Source organism: Chiroxiphia lanceolata, chromosome 19, assembly GCF_009829145.1.
Source record: "Chiroxiphia lanceolata isolate bChiLan1 chromosome 19, bChiLan1.pri, whole genome shotgun sequence".
Taxonomy (NCBI): domain Eukaryota; kingdom Metazoa; phylum Chordata; class Aves; order Passeriformes; family Pipridae; genus Chiroxiphia; species Chiroxiphia lanceolata.
The window spans coordinates 9,512,591-9,526,203 of NC_045655.1; the positions used below are offsets into that span (position 1 = coordinate 9,512,591).

The 13,613-nt window shown below is 40.1% G+C and overlaps 1 protein-coding gene across 1 annotated transcript in view; it reads right to left on the minus strand.

Moving 5' to 3' along the window:
• The window catches only part of PRKCA (protein kinase C alpha), a 145,652-nt gene that overhangs the window by 13,399 nt on the left and 118,640 nt on the right, over positions 1-13,613 (minus strand). The window contains 6 exon segments of the mRNA XM_032706569.1: positions 1,099-1,179; positions 7,060-7,198; positions 7,430-7,492; positions 9,077-9,168; positions 10,083-10,256; positions 10,999-11,142. Coding sequence (XP_032562460.1) covers positions 1,099-1,179; positions 7,060-7,198; positions 7,430-7,492; positions 9,077-9,168; positions 10,083-10,256; positions 10,999-11,142 — 693 coding nt within the window.

Here is a 13,613-nt window from a genome sequence, read left to right on the forward strand (position 1 = left end):
ATGCAGGACTATCTTCATGATCAGCTTTAATCAGTTTTTAAAGCTACTCTGCACCAGGCAGGCAAAATACTTTAAAGGGTGAAGTTTGAAGACTGAACTTTCAATTACCCTGTGCTAAGGTACATCCATTCCTCACTTACTTCCATATTCGAGTTTGTTTTATGTCATGGCTGTAGACTCTGCTTCTGAGACTATCACTAGAAAGGGCTGCATTATATTTTAAAACAGAGGTGATAGGGAAGTGCCCATGGGTGACTCCCCAGGATATGGGCACCTTGCAAGACCCACCTAATGGTAAATCTCATTTTCTCCAAAGCATTCAGATGCCCAGTATTTGCAGTGCAGCCTGTAAAGTATTAATATCTGCAACTGCCACACATTAAACCTTTTAAGATGTCACTGGAATTTAGTAGAGAAACTATTAAAGGCATTTGTTAAAAATGTCTGTTTTAAGCTCAGGAAACACCTGCTTTCAGCTTAACACTCACTGAAAGCCAATTGCAGAAATCTTTTCCAACTCAAGACTAATAGAATTCCTTGAAGTTGGTACTTATCTGCCATTTACTGCAGCACAGTGTTGCTTTCCTACCCCAGTGCCTCAGAGAGCAGCCTCTCATTAACTGTGCAGAAGGAAGGCTCTGTAACTGAGCACATTTCCAAGAGGCCAAACCCACACTTACCCCCAGGACATACAACACAAAAACTGTATTCTTGGGATTTAACTGCAATGCAGAGCATATACGCACTCCTATTATGCTTCCCCCTGGTTTCAAACTACTAAATGATATTTCTTCCACTTGACATGCATTTTCCTGCTCAAGTGTCTCCCTTTCAATCCTGAAGATGGCTATTTATAACATTATTGCAGTACAAAGGAGCCGTATTCAAAGGCAGAGCTTGATTATGTGGGTACAATATAAAGAGCTTAAAGCCTAAATACATTCTCAGCTGAGTCAGTCAAGAGTACAAGGAGATAATAGCAGTATGAAAGGCTTCAGTCTTATCCTCTAATGGTCTATCCCTTTAGGGAGCCTTGGAACAGAGCAGCCTTGGAGATGCAGGAAGAGGTCACAGTGAGCACGGGAGGGTAAATCTTACCTGTCCAGCCAACATCTCATAGAGCAGCACACCATAAGCCCACCAATCCACAGACTTCCCATAGGGCTGGTAAGCAATAATCTGTATAATCACAAAAAAAAAAAAAAAACCAAAGGAAAAACCCCTGTGTTAACTAACCCCCAGTCCTGTAGCATATTAGATAAATAGTGACATGCAGAGAAGAACATATTTCCTTGAAAAAGGCCAGCAAGCCAATCCTCTAATCCTCACTCCAGCCAATCACTGGTTTCAGTGGTAGTTGGATTGTTTTGCAAATATTAGTCTAAACCCACCCTCACCTTTGATACCCTGATATCTTGGCAAATGTGGCTCTCAGGAGTCCTTGGGTTGTGCATTTGAGGGCAAAAGAGGAAGTACAGCAGCACGTACTAGACAAGGCAAAAATATTATCCATGTGTGTCATAGCTTGAAATCATGAGAATCACTTAATTTATGGACTATCAATAATTAAGCCCTTCTTTTCAATATTTCTATTTTTGTCCTGCTGTAAAAGGAGTCAAAATTTAGGAAAAGAGCAAACCCCTAAAGAGCTCAGTGATGTTTTCCCCAGCCTCATGATTGTGATTGTCAGGACGAAGCCAGGTACCAGCTACCCCAAAAAGAAAGGAGTTCCTGCTGTTCAGACTGACGGAAATGTCAAGTATTGTTCACATTTGACTCATGGAGAAGCACAAACTGAGCTCTGACACAAGGAAAGACTGTGGGTGCCAACAGCACCCAGGGCCCCTCCTGCATCATCATCTTTAATTGAGGCCTCTTCAGATGTCAGCGTTCATTTATTTAAGAGCTGCGTTTGGGAATGGGATAGAGGAGTTTGGGGGTGCAGATGTTCTCTCAAATCTCCTTCTAAGTAACTGTGAAGGGATACTGTGAATTGGGAAGGGATGCAGGATGTCCCAGCCACTGTCCATCCCCACCACGGAAGGCAGCAGTGGAGCCTTCGACCCTCCACCACCAGAATAAGCAGGGATCTGAGGCAGTCACTGCTCCAGAGGGGCCTGCATTTATTTTCCTGTTTACATGTGGTTTTATTCTTTGTGAGACAAATTGCTAAGCCCAGTACACATCACATATTGTAAATTTTTTACTTGTCTGAAAGAGAAGTTGAACTGGCAAGTTTTGTAGTTTCTCAGGAAAACAGTGAGTCACCAGTGCAATAAAGCAGCACTGCCTGGCTACTAAATAAAATTATAGTCTCTGTGTGAATATATGTTCTTCCCTGAGATACAGCAGCACATGAATTAAAAATTACTGCAATGTTTCTAACCAAAAGATTTCAAAATCCATTGTACTTTGGAATGTATTAGACAATCACAGATAATAACAAGATTCTCATCTGGAAGGTCCTACATAAAGGCAAATCTATATTACTTGTCTCTTAGTGGTAATATGGACTTAAAAATATATATTTGGGACGTTCATTTCAGACTGTATTAATTGACACACTTGGTTACTCTCCCTTTCATTTCCATCACCAGTAAGTCCCAGAGGCCCACTGGAATCAGTGTTGCCTCCTGAAAGACCAAACACTTCCAAATTTTTATCCAGGAAAAACACTGGCCTTTTACACACAGCAAATGATACACTATTTCATCTTCAATCCTTCTCTGACAATCTCTCTGCCTTATGGCAAAGAGCATTTTATCAAAAAAAAAGGAGGTATTTCTCAGGTCATTAATTCCTAAGGGCAGAACACTTTGTACAACAAGCGTGCTCCATGTAAGTGGTTTTGGGAGGAACAGTTTATTTCAATTAGCAAATGAGAAGAAAAAATGGATCCACAGCAGTGAGAAAGAAAATGCTGCTACACTGCCAAGGTTCTGTACCTGGCAGCCAGGTCTGTCCAGGAGCCCACAGTCTACTTCTTCTCCTATTGTGGAGGAGTTTGATGGGTTTATTGAGGGGAGGAAATGGTTTAAATACAGCAAAGCAATGTCATACAATGAAAGATGAACTGAAGCACTGACTCAGTGACGCTGGTTGTTTATGCAGCAAGAGGTGAGTCAAGGCTGGGCTCTTCCCTAAATAGCATTTCCAGCAGCAAAGCAACCTGCCCCAATGAGATCTGGCTTTGGGAGAGAAGAGCTGGCAGAATCAGCAAGAGAGGCAGAATTAACACGAGAAAAGCTCCTCCATTAAACCTCAGGTAGGGTCAGAATCACTGCAATTTTTGTGCTGTTTGATGCCACATGTGAACATCTGACAACCAGAGCTGGCAATGCCTCCCTCACCTGAACCAGTGATGGAAGAGGGGCAATTGAGATATAAATACAGACATCAACACTGGAAAGGTGCCACAACAAGAACACTCCTTTCACTGAACCTACCACCAGTAGGAAAAGGTGGCCTGTCAAATCTGCTGCTGGACATGGGAAGATTTTTTCCTTTAATCCTAATTAAATACACCCAATTTGAATGACCAGCTCAATCCTTGTAAGGCTGTGGCACAAGGGAAGCACAGCAAAGCAATCTGCCACGTTCATTCACCAACCTGTGGTTATCCTCATCCTACTGGGAGCTATTCCCAGCATTAACTGGAAGTGCAAACGAGAGGAAAGAACGCTCACTTCAAGGAAGGAATGACATGTGGGAGGAAGCAGATGAGCTTTCAATGTACAGTCAAACATGCATTGGTACAAAGTCAGCAAGTTCTAAATGTTGTATTTTCAGTAGTTCCCTCCTCCTCATCCAGAATTCATCCTGTATTACCTACCAGCTGCTGCACTCAGAGCCATCCCTGCCTGCCTTGCAGCAGCTGCCAAAATAATTCTATCTGCATGGACAAATTTTGGTATCTTTTAGAGCAAATTGGGGTATACTAACATGACCTCCTGTGTCACCACAGTGTGCAGGGCAGACCCACAGAGCAGTGAGGGAGTTCCTGTGCCTAGAAATGAAGAGCTGTCCCCTCCTCCAGCTAGGATCTCTGCTTTTCACTGGCCAGGGAGGAGTGGAAAGCTGGTAGGACCCTTCCCCCCAGCTCCTTCTCCATCATTAATTTAAATTACTGCCTTTTTCATCTCCCTTTCCATTCCAAATGTCCCATTTTAACTATCTATTGCTGCATTTTAAGAGCTCTGCCTTTCCAGGTTCTGTGGATTTGAGCGCTCAGGAAGAGCTCAGGAATTTCTCTCATCAAGCAAAATTGGCAGAAGAATGTTGTTTTTTCTTTTTTTCCCATTTTGCCTCTGAGGAAGGCACAGTTAAGAGCAGGACACAGAGATTAATACCAGCAATCTGTAGGAATGTTTAGATCATTGCAGCTTGCAGCTAGTAGCCAGTTGGGATGAAAAGATTATATCCCAGAGGCAAGAGAAAAATCTTTTGTGAACACATCTGATGTCTGCAGGAAAAGCTAAAACTCAGTTATTAAAAGAAATAAATATTACTAGCACGGGAAACAGTCAAACACATGCTTTCCAAACCTTTGTAATCTCTATTTGCCTCCCACAATCCTGGCAAATTCAAGGTAACAGCTGAAGGTTTTGAGGCTGTTGGATGGAGGAGAAGGGAAATGGAGTTTCTAATTTAAATTCTTCTGAAATTCAAAACTCATCATGGCTGCTGCAGGGATGCTGATGGTGGGGTTCTGTGCTGGCAGAGTCCCTTCCCACTAATCCTCTTGTCATCCATCTCCTCCTGTCTCTCTTGACTGGTCAAGGCAACACAAAGTACTAATTGATTTCACAGCTATTTCCCCACTCTGACCATAAATATTTGAGTTCAGCACATCAAGAAATATTCTGTACAAGATAACCACTTTCTGCCTGACAGAAGCTGTCAGGCCTGGGATCCCACCAGTTTAACCTCTGCACATTCCTTAATGTGCATGGGATAAGAAAATAAATATTAATTCCAGTCCGTTATCCAGCTAAGTAATAACAAATGGTAACTTTCCCAATCATAAAAAAGGGAAACGTTATTTTAGAGAATACCAAGCTGTGCAAAGTCTCTTGCTGAACAAAGCACTTTATTTTCCATCCAGAGATGGGCCGTGTGACACCAGCTGAGATGTCCCTGTAGGGTCCTTCCAGCTGTGTAATCCCTGAACTGTGTGTGGGTAGTTCATGTAGAGGGAGTGTGGGGCTCCTTCAGACCCCGTTATTGTCATGCCATTATTTCCCAAATGCTGATGGAAAGAGTTAATTCTCTGTGTTTGAATACAACCCACTCACAGGACTCTCCTCCAGACACCTTCAACAGTTATTTAGATTTAGCTCATTTATCTGCACCCAGCAGGGAATGGGATCGTGCAAATGCATCCTCATTAAAAACTATTATAAATTGATAAATTTTAGCCCATGGAAACATGCTGAAACACCCTGCAAGCAAAACATTAACCTTCCTTTGAAGTTTACCACAGACCTAGTTAGCAGTCTGCCAGTCACAATAATGTCTTCAGAATCAAAAGAAAATCGGTCAATTCAATAAAATAAAATCAAATCTGTTTGTAAGATGATAGAAAGACTAATTTCCTCCCAATTACTGGATGTTTTGGTGAAAGGTTTATTTCTTTATATGGAATTTCCAAATAAAATAAAGTAATTCACTCCAACACTGACTCATATTGAGCATTTTGGTGTTGACAAAACGTTCTTTGGTATCAACTGGCACAAGACAATTGCCACAGAAAGGACACTCTAATTTGGTGTATTGGCTTCCTTTACGTTTTGACAGAAGAAAATGAAATATTCTGGTTGTTCTGATATCCTGCTGCAAGCAACAGCAAATGGTGAAAAAACAAGGCTCTATAATACCCAATATTTCACTCTGAAAAGCATGAATTAGCAACCGGGAAAAAACCAAACTATTTTTCATTCCAATTTCACAGAGATGACAAAATTCACCTTAGACACTAATTTACTTGTCCATGTATAAATCTCCCCTATTCCAACAAACACAATTACAGCCAGAAATGTTCCAGCCAGAGCTGCCTCTTGCTCAGTACTCACTGAACAACTGAGTATCTTGGATCAGGATCCAGCCTCTTGCATCAAATTTGCTGCCAAACAAATCAAGACTCCTGAAAGCTCAGTATGCACAAATACCAGATTTTAATATTCATATATTTGAATTATATCCAAATCACCACATGTGCTTGTTTTTAATGTTTTATACCTAAAGCATTGAAATACAAATCATATCCAGACTGAAAATCTCAACTCTAAACTCATATTTATCACAGGCTTCAAAGCACAACTGTGCTTCTCATGATCAAATTTTCATTTTAGACCCACTGCAGTTGGTTCATGCTTGACTGTTGCTTTCAGTGGCTTGAACTGGTATTCCCAAATTATGGAAAACTCAAGGCAAATTATGGATTTATTATGTCAACTCCATTCAAGCCCTGATCTTACAGCTTTGGCCAGGCCTTCAACGACAGGAGTTTTACAGAGTGGTCAGTGAGAAGCTTCAAGACCTCAGAGTCCCTTCCCAAAACTCACTGAGTGGTTTGTGATTTCCTGAAAATGCCAAACAGTGCTTTAAATAAATGCATTTTGGCAGCTGTGAGAACTCATGGAGAAATACATTAAAGAAGCAAAGTTTGCTCCCAGTGAAGTATTTGCTGACCTCAGCAACAACCTCAGCACCACCCAGGAAGTTTCTATGACTTTACAAATAGCAAAGTTTAGTTTAATAACATTTCCAGCCTACAAATTTAAAATCACAAGGTGCCTAGCCTGTCTTTTTTTCATATGAACCAAATCTGAAGCACTGATCTCATTGAAAGTTTTTCAATCAACTAGATTTTTAGAATAGCGAAGCCTTATTGACAATATTGCATCAATTCATAAAGATATTCAGTATACCTGCAGAAGAATAATGGTACCATCCACAGAGAATCCAGAGTTCCAGCTATCCAAACCCATGGTGTACAATTTGTGTAGGGACAATTTCCATCTGAGAGACTAAAAGGTTCTTGAAATGGTCAATATTTACCTCTGGTGCAATGTAGTCTGGAGTGCCACAGAAGGTCCTGGTTGTTACTCCATCTAACATATGTTCTTTGCACATTCCAAAATCAGCAATTTTAATGTGTCCTTCTGAATCCAACATCACATTATCTAATTTCAGATCTCTATGAAGAATCACAGCAATTTAATGTTAATGCTTAGGATCAACAAGTGTCAGAAAGCTCAGGTAAAACCGGGGCTTTGGTTTCCTCCTCAGCAGCACCAACACGACAAAAAGAGCCCCACACTGATGGCTTTTTATACAATGTTTTAAAAATACACCGGAACTTTAAAGAAACTGATTCATTCAGGTTTTTAAAAACAGTTCAGAATTACTTATGTCAGATTATACTCACCTATAAATAATCCCTCTGTTGTGGAGAAAGAATAACCCAATGGAGATCTCGGCTGCATAGAACCTGTGTGGAAAAAAAACAAACACACAACGATTTCTTACTGCCTCGTGATTTCCTTCTGGCAAAATCATTTGGATGTGCATCATGGTAAATAATGATAGCATTATAGCACATGAAATACATAATTTATAGTGTGTATATATGTAAAAGTATAAAAATAGTATTATGGGCAGATACTATAAAAGACATCGCACTTCAAGTGGACCTTAACAGACACATTTCGAGTGTTTGATGATAAAATAATGCAGAATTTTAAAAAATAATATTGAAAATGTCTCCCTAGACAACAAAAAATGGTGTAGCTGGAGCACAGCACTTTTTTTGGACCGATCTGACTCTGCTGCAAAGATCCTTATCTCTAATCACATATTGATGAATTCAGGATGCAGCTCAATGTACACTGCAATTCATATGGCATGAAATAATTTGCAGAAATAGTATTCCTTTACACAGGCTGTTAATGGATTAATTACATGAAGCTAATTAAAACGATTACCATATAAAATATAATCGCCGAATGCAGTTAAAAGATATATAATATTGATGGCTGTTTGAAGCTGGTTGCTGTGGAAATTATATGCAAGAAGATTATTTAAAGATGAGATTAATTTTTAGGCTAGCATAAGGGAGAGGAAGGCGAGCTCTGCAACACTTGATCAGAGGTGGGGTGAACACGTGGCTGAAGAGCTGCCGGCAGAAGCTGTCAGAAAGAACCACAGATTTTGTTAGTGTGGCAAGTTTACATTAGCTGGGAGTCAAAGATGATCTGACACCATCTAGTTTTTTTCTCAGGGAGTTGTTAAAATATTTTTCTGTATCTGAAACTTATATTTAGAAGGCCTCTCATTTAAATGAGCCCTGGTTGCTTAAATCGAGATGAAAGTTATTTTAACTGAATTCTTAAAACAGTTGGTCACCCTTGCTTTTAAAGTTTCATTGGTAAATGATTCAAGGAACGCTAATGAGTGATGAGGAGATGTTATAAGCATGACTAACGTGCTACTGCTGGATCTATCATTCTATTTGAATGTGCTGTAGATCATTATCAGCTGCTCAGTGATGTGCCAGATGTACAATTACCTAAAAGGGATCATGTACATAAACAATTCTAATCATTTATTAACTCCTTGCAAATATATCACAGAAATTCTTATAACTATACATTGCATTTATCTTGTATAAACTTATTATATTGCAGTGCTGAGTCTATTTGTGCTGGCTTTCCTTATAACACTAATTCAGACTGAAATGTTCCACTCACCTTTTTATTAATATTTGCTTTTAAAAACAACACCAGAATGCCAAGTAACAGCTTTAATTTCCTGCTGCCTTGCTTAAATTCTCATCACTTTTCAAGTAGGCATTGTGTGCTTTTGTTTGTGCTCTATTTTGGAATAAAGGCACAGATACCTTTGGCCTATGTGTGCAAACATTTTTAATGTGAACTTCAGCTTTTGGGCCTTAAAAACACAATCAAAGGCCAGCTTAGATTTCCTGCTGAGCCTGGGAAGAGGAAGAAACCAAATCCTCTTAGAGTATAAAATAATGATGATGACATGATTTAAATATATAAATGTGAACACTCACACTGCTTGTGGTTCCTTAAATTTTCCTACTTGCTGGATGTGATACATGAGATCCCCACCATTCACATACTCCATGACAAAATACAGCCGGTCCTGGGACAAAGCAGTAAAGACACAGAGAAATACATTAGAGGAAATATATTAGATATTCATTGATCAGCAAAAAAAAAAAAAAAAAAAAAAGTCACTGGTATGTTATTATAAAGCTTTTAGGATTATTAGGACTGGTTGCACATTCCTGCAAAATCGATAGATCAGGAAATGGAAGTGGAAAGTTTTGTAAAACCTGCAGGAGTAAATGACTGAGGAGATCTGACAAGATTTGTCAATTTTAGTGGTGCACTTTTACATATTATTTGTCTACACTGGTCCCAAGAATTATACAAACATAGCTCTGTTTGAAAAATCGGTCTCTAATAACAAACAAACAAACAAAAAATCAAAGGTGGTCGAAATTCCTGCTCTGGGGCCATTTCTAAACCTTCCTAAAGTTTTCCTTTGGAAGATGGGAGGTATTAAAAAATATAGATTTTTTATTATTAAAAAGGTGATGATTTCTTGTGATTATGTCTGCAAATTGGTTGCATTCAGGCCATTTTCTGCTCAGGGATTTGTAGACATTAAGCAGAATTTGCAAGTGCCTTTAACACCACAGACAATTGTGCTGGGAAAGCTGAGGGGATCTGGCTTCTTTCACAGAATCCCAGGATCATTTAGATCGGGAAATACCTCAAATCCTTAAAAGTATTTAGGAACCTTTGGGAAGGTGGGCTTAAGGCTCTGACTTAGAAACCACACAGGATGAAATTTAGGAATTGTCACCCTGAAGAAAAATCTTTAAACCTAGTTTTTATATTTCAAATACAAGGGGCAATTATGTGTGGTATTTCTTCGCTGTTTTCTATGCTATGATGTATAGGTTGGATGATAATAAATGTCATTGAAGTGCTAAAATCCATGATCATTTAGTCTGGAAAACACAGGGTGGGAAGAGAGAGCTCACGTACAACTGTCTGGAAACAGGAGTGAAGCTGTGTCAGGAACGGGGGTTTATCCTGCAGTGCCAGGACTCGTTTTTCAACCATTGTACATTCAACATCATCATCCTGGATCACCACATCTTTCTTCAGGATTTTGATTGCATAGAGCTCCTCTGTCCCCTTCCTGTCTGCCAGCATCACCTGCACCGAGAGAAACAATGGGCTCAAAACCGTCCAAGCCAAGCCCCCAAGATTTGTAGAGATGGCAATCCAGCTTTTCCTTTTATTGGTATGGACTAATCTGATCAAAACTCCAAAATGATGGTCATCACTCACCCACTGCAACGAGCTGTACCATCATTTCAGGCACAGCCTGTGCCAAAACCCTCTGGTTGATCACAGGCACGTTGCTGAAGGGCTGATAAAATGTTAAGTCCCAGGGGACTTCTTCAGTAAAGGGCACTTTATCACAGAAGTGGTGTTCAAACAGACAGAAAAATAGCAGCCTGTTCCTTCAACTAATGGATTTCAAATATATACTACACACACCATTCCTGGTTTTTCCCCAATGTCCAGCCTTACCAATGTTGGTGACTTCCAGAACTGGCACAGTGACCTGGGTAGTAAAGCCAGAAAAGTAAACTTGATTTCCTTGAACCTGCCAAGAAGTGAGGATCTAAAAGTCAGCAACTGTTTCTCACATCTTGCCCAACAGTCTTTTATAATTTATTTTTATTTTTTCAAGAAAATTGCCAGTCAGGACTGAAGCCCTCTAGTCCTTAGGGAACCACCATGCTCCCTGTTAAGAGATCCTCCCTCAAAAATGCACATCCTTTTGACCCTGGCTTTTGCTTCTCAGGGAATTATTCATTCATTCCTCCTCAAGGTAAAAAAAAAAGAAAGAAAAAGGAACGGGAGTGGAATAATTATAAAGAATTCCTACCTTCCCAAAGCTCCCCTTTCCAAGAACCATGAGGAAGTTGAAATCTGTCAGCTTGACCCTGTCCAGATTGTTGGATGGCACACTTGAGCTCTTGTCTTCTGTTGAAGTAATGACTTTGTTACCAGCTGGCCCAAGTTTGGCTTTCTGAAGAACATACACATACACAACACACACAGAACAGGGAAGTAAGAAGAAGAACAGCCCAGTTTTCCTGGCGGGAGGGATCGCTGGGTGCAGGTTACAACTGGACCATGTCTGAGGTGGCATTCCCAGGAGAAGGCTGCATAGCAAAATGTGCACAGACACATCTTCAAAGACCCGTCCCAACAACACTTTGGCACTCTTGAGGGGGTTAAAGTAGAAACTGTTCATGTATAACCAGATAAAGCAGATGTACTTATCTGGTTAAAAGAGCAAAACCAAAGCAAAGCCCAAAAACAAAGGGAAAAGAGATCACTTATTTTCATGCCAAAAAGCAGCTTATCTGGTGCTTTTGTTTTGAAAGACAAATAAAATTAAAAAAAAAAGCTTTCAAAAAATACCATGCTATAATCTACACAGGGTATTTTAGGACTTAAACAATCTCTTCAATACATTCTCTTTTCAAATGTAATTCTTCAAGTCACTGCACAGCAAGAGTTAGGAAAATTTAGACATGCATTAAGAAAAATAACCTACATTAAAAATAACACAATGCATGAGAATTAATGCAGATGAACATGGCCACTTTCAAACCAGCAATACAATCAACTTTGATTTTCAATCAAGGGTTGATCTGGAAAAGGGAGGAAAGGGAATATTACATCCAAGGGCTCTGCCTTGCTCAGACAGTCTGGTTTACAAAAGGTTGAACAATCTCAGTATTTCACATAAGACATCATGTAATTGCTCAAGTTGCATTTCAAATCTCAAAGTTAATAGAAGAGAAAAAATAAGACTCACCAAAAGATAATGCAGGCTAAAAGATAATACCCTTTTTTTTTTTTTTCTCAAAATAATCCCATATACCAGCAGAAGCAAAGCCAAGAAGGTTTAATAATGCTTTGGGATATAAGTGCTTTCCCCATCTGTCTGGTTGTTGGTCTGGTTAATAACCTCTAACAGGGTTAATTTAGGTTAATTACCCTGATATTTCAGGGTAACTACTTTTCTCACTGCGCTGCAAAAGGACAGTATTTGTATATTATCACTGGTTTACAGATAAAGAAAATTACAGAAATTAAAGTTTATTCAAAACCACACAATATATCACTCTAAAAACCTGGCCTGGCAAACACTTTTGGCAGCCTCACTGCAAAGGGGAAGTTACAAACTTTGCCCTCCCCAGGCAAGTTTAAAACCATGAGATTGAAAGGGATGACTCAATTCATGGACTGCAGCTCTCTACTCCTGCAGACAGTAATGTCAAATAATCATCTGACAAAAAAACCACACGTCACTTGAAAACCATATTCAGCTTGGATGACTCTTCCTGCAACTTCATGAGCACAGAAAATCTTATACCCTGCTACAGGAATAGGAACTTTGGAAGTTCAGATCTCTTTTGTAAAAAAATTGTATTACAGCTTAGAATGTGGATTTTTTTTTCCCACCAATGTTATTATTTGTTTGCATGAAAGCAGCACTTGGAGATGCTGATGAGCATCATGTGCTGTGCAAATGTTCAGGAAGAGCCAGTCCTGGGTGTCAGCCTAAATCCCTGAGTCTGCAAGGGATGATCCCACAGCTGGGATCCAGATCCAGCTGCTGGGACAAATCCAGGGGCTGCGATGGAGCACTTTGGCAGGACAGAGGCCACAATACAAGACTGAGCCATAAGCAAACAAGTTTAAAAAAAAAAAAATCCCAATATCCTTTCTTTGTACAAGATGAAGACGTGGTTCAAAGGAGCAGCTTTGCTGGCCATGTCTTTGTGATGCTCTGGCACGTGGGATCTCAGATAAAGATCTTGCTTTTGGATACAAAAAGCAATTTCAATATCCGCCTTTTCACCGGGTACTGGAGATCCAAATCAGGCCTTGAATGGACAACAACCAGCTTTATGTCTTGTACTCTAAACCCACTGGGCAGGTCATTGGCAGCTTGTTCGAAAAATACAGAATTTGAAACAACAAATCACATTTTGTTCCAAGGCCATTTGTTTTTCGGGTACAAACCTGCCGAGCAGGCAGGGAGTGCTCTCTGCAGTGCTGCAATCCCGGGCACCACGTGTTTCCAGCACATTTTCCAAAGGGAAACATGGCAGGAGGCTCCTGACCTCACTTGGGTGGGAGGGTTGTCAGATCTGAAGGCAGGATCTTAAAATAATATTCAAGAGCCCAGCCAAGGCCTCGCTGTATCTTTGCAAGGCGACACTTAAGATTCAACGAGCAACAGAGACATGCTCCTCTCACTTCTTTTAATCCTTTTTTAAATTAGATGTCACCCTCAAGTTGACAATTTCTTTTTCCATATGGTGGATTTTTAAGGAGAACACGGGGTTCCTCCTATTTGGTCAGGTGGGCTCTGTGCTACCTGGTTCAGGCAGAAGGTCAACACAGGCAGGAGCTGCTGGACTGTGCTGAGCTGTGAGTGACCCGTGGCAAGGGAAGGAGATGATCCTGCTTATCACACTG